At 37.7% G+C, this 13197-nt stretch overlaps 1 protein-coding gene across 1 annotated transcript in view; it reads left to right on the forward strand.

Annotated features, from left to right (window-relative positions):
* The window catches only part of PER2 (period circadian regulator 2), a 51704-nt gene that overhangs the window by 29114 nt on the left and 9393 nt on the right, over nucleotides 1–13197 (forward strand). The window contains exons 3-15 of the mRNA XM_072410106.1: nucleotides 1496–1610; nucleotides 2643–2764; nucleotides 3171–3372; nucleotides 3912–3963; nucleotides 5674–5822; nucleotides 6456–6534; nucleotides 6621–6727; nucleotides 7418–7571; nucleotides 7863–7971; nucleotides 8363–8491; nucleotides 10521–10614; nucleotides 11708–11855; nucleotides 12672–12784. Of these exons, the coding sequence (XP_072266207.1) occupies nucleotides 1496–1610; nucleotides 2643–2764; nucleotides 3171–3372; nucleotides 3912–3963; nucleotides 5674–5822; nucleotides 6456–6534; nucleotides 6621–6727; nucleotides 7418–7571; nucleotides 7863–7971; nucleotides 8363–8491; nucleotides 10521–10614; nucleotides 11708–11855; nucleotides 12672–12784 (1573 nt within the window). The remainder of the gene's footprint in view (nucleotides 1–1495; nucleotides 1611–2642; nucleotides 2765–3170; nucleotides 3373–3911; nucleotides 3964–5673; nucleotides 5823–6455; nucleotides 6535–6620; nucleotides 6728–7417; nucleotides 7572–7862; nucleotides 7972–8362; nucleotides 8492–10520; nucleotides 10615–11707; nucleotides 11856–12671; nucleotides 12785–13197) is intronic.

The raw sequence follows: 13197 nt of genomic DNA on the forward strand, positions 1-13197 counted from the left end.
CATTTTGTCCCAGTGTGTGATCTCCTCACTGGTTCCTGTGTAGTACAAGTGTCTTCAGTTTGTATAGTAGAAATATGCTGTGCTAAAGTTTGTATGAAAAACTGTAAAGTAAATATAAAACTTCTGGGGCTTCTTAGATATCTGTGAAGGTGTGTATGGGCGTCCCGGGGTGCTGTGTATGGGCGTCCCGGGGTGCTGTGTATGGGCGTCCCGGGGTGCTGTATCTGGACATTGTTAGAGGATTCTTATCACTTCTCGTATGATGAACCCACACTGCTGTATGCAGAAGTTTGTCTTTTGATTTAATGCATGGTACAGTGTATAACTGCAGAAACCTGAACCTTGGGCTGCAGTTGTAGTTTTCATTCAATGTGCAGGAAAGATAAAGTGCAGCGCTGGTATGTTGGAAAACCTTAGAGGATGTGTCCTTGTATGGGAGGGAAAAACACCACGTTTGTGTGGGCAAGTGGAACCTTGGAGACATATCTCAGTCATAGTTGGAAATACTCTATTGATAATGTCTTTACCAGCTTTTGTGATTCACACTTTATTCACAATACAGGAAACATTTCAGGGGGTATTGTCCTCTTTTACCATCCTTTGGTGAGGATACCCAGTAAGAGGGCTGGATAATAGCAGCCCATGTGTACTTCTGGCTACCTAAATCACCATAATTATCATTTGTTGTCCGATATTTTATTACCGGTTTAATTTCTGAGTTATTAAGGCCAACCATGTAGTCGTTTCATTTGCTTCTTTCATTGTGTACAATATGTGCAGTGCGTTGGTGTTCATAGGAACAATGACTTCTCCAGCAAATAGGAGAGAAAAAAACAAAATGCTCTATGGCCGTAGATCTTATTGTCATTGGTTTGTTGTGTCTCAGGAGATGCATAATTACCTGTAATAAATTCATTTCACTTTTAGCTTTGGGCTGTTGGCTTGGCAGTTGTGTATATAATGAAGGTTATTATTCAATATGAACATGTTTTTGTGTTTACCTTGCTAGAGAGCTTCAAATAGTATTTGTATAACTTTCTTTAATTTTGAAAGAGATTCAAATAATATAAATAAGCTTGCACTGGCTCAGCTTTTAGGTCAGGAATAGAGGACTACTTATCCATTCATTCCTTGGAAAGGTTGTGTTGGTAGTATGGAAGACAAAGGGGACGTGCACATGGGTTGGGACTAGAAGTCTTGCATTCATACAGTTTGTTGATCAGTGACCTACTTTAGTCTGCAGGTAACACGTGTGCGGCTGTAGGTTTGTGTAACACTGCGGCCGTGTGTCAGTGGGAGCAGAACATTACAAATCAATCAGAACTGGAGCAGGGATAATGAAAGTGACCATGGGTAACTGAACCTAACATTCAGACATTTGTAAATGAAGAATACCTATACACCCCATCCCTACCTCATTACACTGGGCAAGAATGAAGCACACTGACCCTGCAGCCTGCCATATGGTTGTGTTCTTGGCTTATGTGATTTATAGGAATTGAGGCTGTCCTTGCTGGAGGCTATGTTCAGGCTAGCGGGCATTTACCAGGGCAAGTCAAGCACTGCTGCCTCTCTCCGCTATGCTCTGCACTGCATTCAGCAGGTTAAAGGTAATGTACACATTCTATAAATATAATCATACTATGTGAGAGTATTTTTTGCAGGTATTTTTGTACATTAAAGAGAACCTGCACCCAGACTATGCATACTAAAGCATTTACAAATTTCCAGCTTGCAGGAAAAAAAAACATTTAAAACAAGCGCACTTTTCTCTAAACATTGGAGAGAATTTAGTGTTCAAAGGTCACTGAAATCCTACAGCAGAATTTTGATAATAACCTTTTTTCTAATATAAATCAGCAGATGTTTCTAGGTTTTTAGAAACCAACTGAAACCTGACTCTAGAGAGCACAGGAATGGCTTGTTTTAAAGCCATGTTAGTGCTTGCTGTATACATCTATAGCAGTTTGTTTACAGAATTTGCTAGGCAGTTGTGCTTGCTCACTTGTAGACCTTTTTTTTTGTCAATCCATGTGGGTTTATATGAGCTACCATCGGAGAAGATTTTTTTCAGATGGTTGTAAATATAAGAGTTCTAATACCCAAATGATGTATATGAAATTTGCAGCATACTCAATTAATTCCTTGGTATTTTAACATCAGATTTGTTGGAACACCATTTTTATCATTGGTCATATTTTGGACGAAATGTTGGGTGGTTGAATCACTCATTGACTTCCTATATTATTTTATTTTGCTTTGTTCTACATTATGGAGGTTGCCTCATTGGGAATGCGACTCCTCTTAGTGAAAGAGAAGTTTTATGATATCAGTTATTTGGCATCAGATTTAAGCACATGAAAAGGGATAACTTTCTTCTAGAGAATCCTTGAGATCTTTAAAGCCAGATGGTGGTTCAGTTTTTATTGCAAAAATATTCGCTTTAATGGCTAATAATTGGAAGCATCTAAGCTTAAATGGCCACTTAAAGCAGGGCTTAAAAAAACTAATATTTTTTAAGTAATTTAATATTAAACTTTTTTTATTTCTCAATAGTGTGTGACTGTATTCTCCTTTTCATCTCCACAGTTTATTTGTAACCTAATAATGTTCTGGGTTTTATTTATTCTTCCATTCTTTAGCCAATGAAGAATATTACCAGCTGCAGATGATTAATGATGAACAACCATGTGGCCAGGACCTCTCCTGCTACACAGTAGAGGAGATAGCAAACATAACCTCTGAGTATACAAAGAACAACATGGTGAGCAATGCTGGTCGGGTTGCCTGACTAAACATTTTTACTTTTTCATTCATGTGTATAATCTTGTTGTGTAAAGAGCTGAAATACTAATGCCTCATTCTCTCGGGTTAAACAAAACATGACATAATAAAGGTATATTAAATCAGGAAATGAATTACATGCAGGAATGCACAGAAATGCACATTTCTAGTTTTCTACTTCCTAGGTAATGTTCCCAGGCATAGGGCTTTGTGTGTATTGCTGTGAAAGATAAGTGCATGTTTATCCATAATTTATATAGTATCACATGTATTGCTGCATAGTGCCTATATAAAGTTCTTTTCTCACAGGCAGTGTGTAGACAAAAGTCAAGATGCACAAATATACTGTGTTGATATTTAATTTTTTTTTGTGTGTACATATACAGGATGTGTTTGCTGTGGCGGTGTCGTTAGTAACCGGAAGGATCCTTTATATTTCGGAGCAGGCCTCTGTTATGTTGCGTTGTAGTGCTGATTTGTTCTCCCATGTTCGGTTTGTGGAGCTCCTGGCCCCTCAAGATGTCAGTGTGTTCTACAGCTCCACTAATCCTTACAGACTGCCATCGTGGAGTATCTGCAATGGAGGTGGTAAGATATGCTGTTTACTAAGAAGGATTTTTCATGGTTGGGATATTTGTATTTACTTGTTACAAAGTTTTCCCAACATTTGTAGCCTCTGTATCAACAAGTGGCACAGTCCTATGTGTACTCTTTATAGTTTATCACTTAATTGTTGGTGAAGGTGTGATATGTATGTACCTGTGCATAAAGTCAGCTCCAAAAAATACATATTTTATTGTTGTTCAGAGCTGTTAAATTGTGTGGTTACCACTTCACACAAATGACCATGAGCCAAACCCTACAAGCAGAATCTGGCCGAATGGAGGAGTCATGGGTCACCTGAGTGAGCTCTAAGAAATTCTGGCACATATAAGGAACAAATTCCTAAATGTCTTTGTATGCATTGAAAACTCTTACACTCCAAATATAGGTGTGATGGCCAAGTGTTCACCATTGTTTGCCCATACATACTCTCTCCTAAGTACGCATATATGAGGAATGTTTAGCTTTAGCTGTATGTGCTGTATGAAACAACATATAGAGTAACCTTTTTCTTATTTTTACAGATTCGGGATATCTGGATGGGTTAGAAGAAAAATCATTTTACTGTCGAATTGGGTGAGATGAAAGTAGTAGTTTACTTTTTTTTTTTTGTTTGTTTTTGTTGTAAATCACATGATCTAATGCTTGCCAACATGAAATGTTTGTCTTTGGTTTTAGTAGCAGCAAGGCAGACTTAAGCTCCCATAACCATGCAAAAAACTCAAGCTCTGTATTCGAGGAGATTATTCCTAGCACTGGATAGGCTATTTCTTTACAAGGAGTATGCAGCCTGGTGGGCCAGATACAGAGTCGCTGAGTTTGTTGTCACCTATGAGTACTTGAAGAAGATTAGCCTTTACCAGTATGGTCTATTGTAATCATTGGTGTCCCTACCTGGGGAGTCCATGTGACCCCAGGTAATTCTATCAGGCAGTCTTCTTCCTATCAGACAAATTTCAAAAAGTTCCACTTCACACCGTCCATCTTTACCTTTTAAAACCCTAGATACAGAATAAATTTTGCATTTGCAGCAGGGCTTTTTTTTTAATGTGCACTAGTCATTTATTAAACTAAAGTTAGTATATTTAATGAATCGAGAGAATAGGTTACAATAAACCAGACCAACATGATTTCCTTTTTTGTTTTGTTTTTCATATTTTTTTTCTGGTCACACATTCAATCTCATCTTTACTGGGATTGTAAAAGTAATTGCCTGCCTAAAATCAATGTGTTTATAGCTGTAATGGAGTTCTTTTTTATTACATCTCCAATAGGAAATTAGTTAAAAGAAAATGATTCATAATTTGCTCTTACTTTTCCTGCTCCTCTGAAAATGTTTCTGAGCAACTAATTATTATTTTTTGTTATGCTTGTGCAGAATATGCATTTCAAATGATTCTCTAATATGTAGTTTATTATCTGTTGATTTATACAGCAATCTTTACAGTGACTGGCAGTGCTCCATTTTGGCTGTGTGGGCTCCATGTGGCTGTAGATATGCCCCCAAACAAAAATAATGGCTCTGACTTGGCTTATTTCCCATTCTCTCTGCAGTAGACCGATCTCCAAGCTTTTCTTCCTAGTCGGTCCAAACGCATACCTCATCAATGACACTTTGTAGTGTATAGATTGATGCCATGACCCCAGCTACAAACAGCAGCTGCGGGAGTGAGGAATAAACAACCAAAAAACCCTTTTAGTGTGGAGGGGGTATATACTGCAAGGGTATAAAAGACTTTTCTCCAGATTTCAGCTTTAAGGATTTATTGCAAATGTTGAGATTCCAGATACCACAGACATGAGACCATTCTTTGACTGGTTAAGGCTGTTTTGGCAGCACAACTAAAACATATACAATACTGAGCAGGTGGTTTTTGGTTATGATTTGACTGGTCAATGTATAATGTGTTTTGCCGAGGTAGCATTTTTCCTTTTACATTTCCGCCTTTTATTTGACCATTATAGGAAATGGGGGAAAAAAATGTTTTACGTTGATCTGTAAATTAAACTCCTGTTATTCAATAGCACTCGCTAAGTTTCTCTCTCGAGTCCTGCCCTAATGGTCCCCCCCCCCCACCAGAAACGCCCCTTGAAAGTAAGTCCCTCTCCTCTGCAATGCATATGGAGGAGAGGGAATGTTCCCTAAATACCGCGGCTAACATTAACACTTCCGCTGCCGGGTAAATAGGGAACATTCCCTCTCCGCATGCGGCTCCAGTAGTTTGTTCCGGCTCCGCTGCGGTTTGCTGGCAAATAGCAATTTGACATATCTTTATTTTTTCACAGTTGTGGACGTGAGTCTCGTCAGGAAGTATCTTACCACCCCTTCCGCCTTACCCCTTACCTGATCCGTATACAGGCAGAGGCTGATGGAGGTACTACAGAGCAGCTATGTTGTGTTCTGTTTGCAGAACGAGTTCACTCAGGATATGAAGGTATGTATATGTTATTTATTACCTATTAATAATGACTGGTTTATAGGATAGCGATTACATTTCAGAAATTCTATGAAAGATCATTTGCCTTCCATCTAGTAGCCCATGAGTTTCTATTTGCAGTGTAATCCTTAGTAATTGATCTGTTCAGTCTCTCAGGAAAAGCTTAAGAGTGTAATTAGAGCAGGGGTGGTCTCCATTTATCACATTAGTAGACATGTTTTTAGATTTTTCCCCGGGTTATTGCTCAGTCAGGAGTAGATTTTTCTCTCATCTCTGTTAAATCCAGAGCAGCAGGACCTTTTTGTCATGCTGTTTTTTGCTTGATCTAAGAAAGATGTTTATAAACACTCCCTGGAATGATCATATGACAGTGTTATCTATTGACAAGCGTCGAGAAGCTTGTGATTACAACTTAGGTATTTTTAGTAAGTTGTACTGGGCCTTGTAAAATTGTAGACCCTAATACCTTACCCTAAAATTGCAGACCCTAAGGTACTAATTCCTTGTAATATCTATTAGTAAAAAAAGCTCACATTCAACTTAGCTTTCAGAATGTAGCAGGCATGTGTGTAAGTGGGGCATGTTGTTAAAGATGAGGAAATTGTGTTCCCTTGTTCTTTTTTGTTTTAGCTCCTCGGATCCCTGCAGATAAACGGATTTTCACAACCACTCACACCCCAAGCTGCCTGTTTCAGGATGTGGATGAGAGGTGAGAAGACTGCAATTTCCAGCCTAGAAATGTTTGAAATCTTCCTCTATGCTTATGGATTTTCCATTCTGTTTTGGTATCTATAGGGCTGTCCCTTTGTTGGGATACCTGCCCCAGGATCTGATTGGCAGTCCTATTTTTCTACATCTGCATCCAAGTGACCGTCCACTTATGCTGGCAGTGCATAAGAAGAGTATGTATATTTTGCTACTTCCTGCCTTTAACAAGAGAGTTACTGCTATGGTATTTTTTATAGCAGTTTATAACCGTTTGTCACAAATGTCCATTTAGTATCCGCATTTTACTTCAAAAGCTGGACTGTATGCTTTAGTCAGCAGTCTTTTGAGGTGTGTGTTGGCTATTTGGTGAATGTCTATGAAATTTGGAGGATGAAATAGGCTGAAATATCGTCTAAATGTACCATGGCTTGGTTGAATGGGTCTGTGATGTCAATTACGTATCCAGTTCTATGAACTTAAATTACTTCTGCCCAAGTTTTTAGGGGAATCAGTCGTTTCTAGTTTCTTATGCTACATACCAGTTCTAAATCAATATAGCTGACTAGGTTCTCAGCCTCAGAAATAATAGGTTTCTCTGTGTTATATAATGACAGCTTTAGGTTAAGTTAAGCAATCTTTACCTTCATATCTTTTCTGAACTACAGCTTTGGGCCCTCAGTTTTAGTTAATGTAGGTTAGGGTGTTTGCTGTTGCTGTTCTTGATTTGGCACTGTCATGGGAACAAAGGTAGAGACAATGCACCTGTATTTCTGACAGGAGGAAAACACACTTATTAGGGATGGTAAAGTGACCATAAAGATATAATACACAACTTTTTGTAGTTTTAGATTTGCAAGTTTTTACAGATGCACTTTTTTTTTTAGTTTTGCAGTACGGAGGACAACCCTTTGACTTCTCCCCAATACGATTTTGTGCTCGTAATGGGGAATATATCACAATTGATACCAGCTGGTCCAGCTTTATCAACCCCTGGAGTCGCAAAGTATCTTTCATCATTGGCAGGCACAAAGTCAGAATGTGAGTACAATCTGTACCCTCTGTTTTTATGCATAAAGGGTGCTGCACGATCTAACAAGGTTTTTGGTTACAGGCAGCATCCACACATTTTTGTGTTTCTAATGTTAATTTGCTAGTTGGAGAGAATGTAAGTAATGCAGGCTCAGACAAATTCTTGTGTGATGGCCCAGCTAGGCCAATAGTTACCCATTCCTATTATAATCTTGGGCAAATTAACATTGGGGAAATACCCTAACTACATGCATGTAACCTAATGCTCTAGTGACAAATGCCGATCTTTGTCATTCTTAGGGGCCCAGTTAATGAAGATATTTTCACTGCACCACCTCGGTTAGAGGACAATTCATTACAACCTGAGGTTCAAGAGCTCACAGAGCAAATACATCAGCTTCTTATGCAGGTAATCTGTCTTAAACTGATTTAAATGGTTTTATACTATTTTATAGTTTTTATACCTATTTTGCTAGTATGGTAAATATTATATATGTTGACTTCTATGTCATCTATGATTAAGAAACCCTTTTTGATTTAAAAATAACATTGGGGCTAAGGCTACTCATCACGAGAAGAATCCTGCAAATAATTTTTTTAGTTTTTCAGCATTGTTGCTAATTTCTCTTTGTAGGAAATATAGTCATAGTCATTAAAATTTGGAACCAAATGAAAAAATTGTTATAACAGTTATATTATTATTACTAGTAATAATTTGTAAAAACAGATGGAAAGTTGTTCATTTGAAACTAACAATCATTAAAATTAGGAGAAAATGCCTTTGTATTATCTCTTATCAGCCTGTCCATAACAGTGGCTCCAGTGGATATGGAAGTTTGGGCAGCCATGGTTCACACGAAAACCCAATGAGTGGAGCATCATCCAGTGACAGCAATGGAAACCTTAATGAAGAACTAAAGGAGAAACATGTTAGTAAAGTGAATATTGTAAATTACATATATAATGTAAAGTTGGCTGTCCGCATTCCGTTTTCAACTCCCAAGACACTTGTTTTCTCAGTACTAGCTTTCCAGCCATAGCTTATTACTCATGTCCTCTTAATTTTTGTTCTACTTTCTCTTACACTGCTTTCCTCATTGAAAGCTTCGTCTTATAAGCCATCTATTCTCTCCATTATATTTCTTGTATTAAATAATAATTACACAGTAATTTCCTTTTTCTGGAGAGACCTTAATTAATACTTCCCACACATCAGACACTGGCTGAATGTAGATTGATGTAATCATCCTGCCCCTCTTTTTGGGGATACTATATACAGTAATCATGCGATGCACGGGTGTACTGGCTGGGTTCCATAGTATTGCCTGCGTACCCCTCCTCCTTGTGCTTTCCCCATCTCCTGCTCTCATCCCACTCTCCATGTGTGGGCACAGGGGAAACCATGGGCTCTAATCCCTGTAACAGCATGCAGCATATTTCATGTGTGGGACAGACTCTGCATGATAGGCTCACTTGTACGATTGTGCGTCATTCTTGAAGTATGCCTATGTTGTTTGTAGGTATGGCACAGGCTTTGTGCGTCACCGTGCGAGGTATGTGATATTTTCAAGTGAATTGATGCAGTCTTGGAGTGGGCGTGCTGAGCCTGACTCATTATCTTTTTCTGTCAGATTGATTAGCTTCAAATTGTGACATGTGCCTGGATCATGCAGTGTGTGTTATCTGCCTGTATAGACTGTTTATGTTTATTCAGTGACCACTGCAAGGATCTAAGTGTGGTAAGCCAGAGTAACCAATCAGTATTCACTTTACAGAAGTCAGATTGATTGCCTTGGGCAGTGCAGGGTTTCTTGCACTGTTATACTAAAGTCTTGTCCTTACAGAAGTGTATATAAATGTATTAAGCTGAGCACATATAGCACACAATTTTGTGTTTAAAGTGGATGTTGTAATTTATCAGCACCATTTTACCCAGGAAAGAACATAATATGGGGTGGTGTGATATTGGAGATGAGCAGGATGGGGAATGGCTTGTAACGTTCATTCTTACCTCCACTGGAAAGTAAACCTATGCTGTGATCAAGAGTGCAGTGTCACAGGTTCCTTCTTAATGACCAGGGGCTTATATTCACTTTTTTTCTTCCTTTCATGTTTGCTTATAACAAGAAAAGAATAATATTCCTTACTTCTGGGTATGAGGGGGTTTGTTACACACTCCCTCACCTCTCATGTGACTGCATGGTGCTTGTTTGTGTTGGGTGCTAAAAAGCCAATAGTCAAACTAAAGTTGTCATGGGGATTTCCCTTTTTGTATGTTGTTTTTCCTTTTGTTGGTCTGGGAGGAATGGTGGCCAAGTAAGGAAAGACCAATATACGAAGAGAAGAGGGGAGGACAAAAGACAAGCTTTTTTGGCAAAATATTTAGTGAATAAAACAATTACATAATACATTCATATGCATTTCGTGATGAGGCATAACCTTACAATATGGGCTCATGGAACAAAACATGAGACCATTTTTACATACAAACTATCATATTCATGATGCTAATGATTTGTCCTGTTTCTCAACGCGTTTTACACATTTGCTTCTTCAGGGGATATGGCAACTCAAACTAGATAAACCATAATGTACAAAAGCAAACACAGCTTATTGGGCCAATGTTATTTTTTAATCTATTGTTTTTCCCTGTGTAGGCTATACTGAGGTTTATTTAAAGCCATCAAACTGCATTGCTCTGCAGTATATAAACAGTCACATATTTTTAAGCCATATACTAAACTCCATACATATCACAAGCTGCCACTGCTCCTATTTCTAACCTCACCCCATACCTGCATGCACAAAAATAATTGAGCTGACATTGCCCTTCTCTCTTTGTAAAGATTTTTTCTCTCTTAACTAAAGTTACTTACTAATTTGTGCACATATGCTTGGTACTGGTGCTATAGTGTATGGCTGCTGGTTCTGTATTTAATCCTTTCCTGTGTTCTGCAGGGCACATCCCCTGTGCGTGAGCCAAAGGGACAGCAGGATTCTAAAAGCCTGGAAATAAAAGACCACCAAAATCTGAAGATCAAACCTGCTACAGGTATGGGAAATATTTTTTTTTTAACAAAGCAAGTACAGAAGCATTTTAAGTTGACATGTGCCATTTTAAATATTACATACTTTTACACTCGAATGAAGTGTTCATCAAAAGCTGAAATGAATGTCTGATATCCCCCTTTTTGTACTGCATGCACAAACGGGATAAGACATTTTATGGCTGTATGACCTGAGTTTCAAAGAACCTGTAAATTCTACAGCACTGAGTTCAAGGTTTCCCACCTGTCGAGATAGATCTGGCAGAATTTTTGTTTCTTCTAACCATTGTGTTCTATTTGGCTGTTGCCATTGCTCATCAATATTTGAAGAGTAACTGCCATATTTACTTCTAAGGACAATATTCCCACCGAGTGCAGATCTGTTTTTTTCCAAATCGGGTGTAACAAGTTGTCTAATCTGTTAGGGTTTTGTTCAGGTTAGAGTTGCAAAGCAAGTCACATCTTCCAATTATATGTAAAATACAAGTTTTGGAGCCACATATATGGTAGTCCAGACGACATATTTTGCAGGGAAGCCCTTGCTATTTTTTAGCAGAACATTGCCAAACCACATTCTTTAAACAGTATGGCTTTAAAGTAAGAATCTGATTGCTAAACTGTCCTGTCTCCAGCTCAAATTCAACTGTTGCATTAAAAAATGACAATATAAAGCAGCGGAAGTGCTGTATTAGGCAGGAATGAGACAACATTTTTCTTTCAAAACTACAACAAATAATCTTCTCAGTTCCCAAACATTTACAGAGTGTTGACAGAAAAGACAAAGTGGTACAACACAATGGTATCATGCCCATGTCCTGGCATTGAATTCAAAACAAGTATATAAATATTTTTTGTAAATCTTTATTTATAAAAAACAGGGTTCTGCTACCAGAGCAGTTTGATGTCTTTTGTACAATCTGTTATCTGAGAACTCAACTGTATGCAACTGTACATGAAGTATTTTTTCCCCTAGATCATGATGTTTCTTGAAACCCCAATAGAAAAATCAGAAGCTGTTAATGTAACTGCTACCCAGAATGTCATGGGCCACAGTGATTAATTCACTGCTTGCAACTAACTGCAGAATCTTATTAACAGGTGTCACTGATAAAGTGAACAGATGCAATAAAGATGTCAGTAGCGACGGCTCTGGAACGGCTGCCTGCCCTTTACAGTGCGACCTGCTACCAGCAAAACAGTCTCCATACTCTTACCAGCAAATCAATTGCTTAGACAGTGTCATTAGGTGAGACATAATGTGCCTCATTATAACAACTTAGCAACTCATTTCCATCAGATGTTTAGCATCTCCTCTCAAGAATACACCAAACAAAACATTCAGTAATGTATATTCTGCATTTTTCCCCTTTTAGATCTTTTACTGCTGCATATATATACAATATGTATTTTAGTCCAACACAATTTAGCTCTATATTGTTGATTATATAGTAGAACAAACCTAGACTTGTTCTTTCAAAGCTGCTATTTCAATTAAAGGTGGACGTTGCCTGAAACAGCCACTGACTTTTGACTTGAGCCATAAGTGTGGCGCTTCTACTGCACACATTATTGTCCAGGTAAAACAAGATAGAGTCCTGAGTATCTAATGTGCCTTGCAGACTTTGTTCTGCTTTACTAACGTTCCTACCAAGTAATTTAATATTTTTTTTCACGTTTGTATATAATCTGTTTAGTTGTACATTTATACGATTGTGCAGTAAAAATACACTCATGTTTAGGGAGCCATTATCACATAAAAAGGAAAGTCTTCTAAACAAAGACATAATTCTGTATAAAACATACATATATTTGCTAAACAATGTATTTCCTATTATTTTTTTAAACCCTTTCACTTTTAAAATTAACAACCAGCTTTATATTTAAAAGCTGAGACCAACACTTTTCTTGCTATAGCTTTTCTTCTGTCTTTGTTCTCCCAGAAAGACAGCAAAGTACAATGTAATTCATTGTATTTAGTGTACAAATAAAAAAAAAGCCCATGGGAAAATTGGAGGTGTGAAATAATGTGCATTTTTTGTTTTTCTTTATTTTGGGTCTGTAGATACCTGGAAAGCTGCAGTGTTCTATCCTCTGATAGAAAGAAATTTGTGTCACCTGGCAGCATTGCATCAATTCCTTCTGACAACAAACAAAATAAAAAACAAGACCAGAGCGGTAAGCTGGAAGACGAAAGGGTACTCTGATATTAGCCTTTAGAAAATATGTGTTGCCTAGTTCACTTCACCTCTGCAGTATAAAAAAGAATGATTTGGCCTGATTTTCTGGAGCATATAATGTAGATAATAATGTCAGTGTCTGTGGATTTCAGCTGATTTCCACAAATGATAATTCACTTTTCCTGCAGAAATAATCTCTATTCTTGCAAAGAATGAAATCTAGAGTACAATGTACTTCAGGGCTATAAAGTTCAGCATTTTTTCTGTTTATTAACCCCCCTAGCGTTCTAATTCTGTCATTTTTTGATGCAAAAAGTGATCCTATTTTTTTTGCGTAGAAATTTTTGTTTATATTGTGGGCCTGTAATTCTTAGGATTAACTCCCGGGTATAATTAATATATTTATTTATT

Source organism: Pyxicephalus adspersus, chromosome 4 (assembly GCF_032062135.1).
Source record: "Pyxicephalus adspersus chromosome 4, UCB_Pads_2.0, whole genome shotgun sequence".
In the NCBI taxonomy this organism is placed as follows: domain Eukaryota; kingdom Metazoa; phylum Chordata; class Amphibia; order Anura; family Pyxicephalidae; genus Pyxicephalus; species Pyxicephalus adspersus.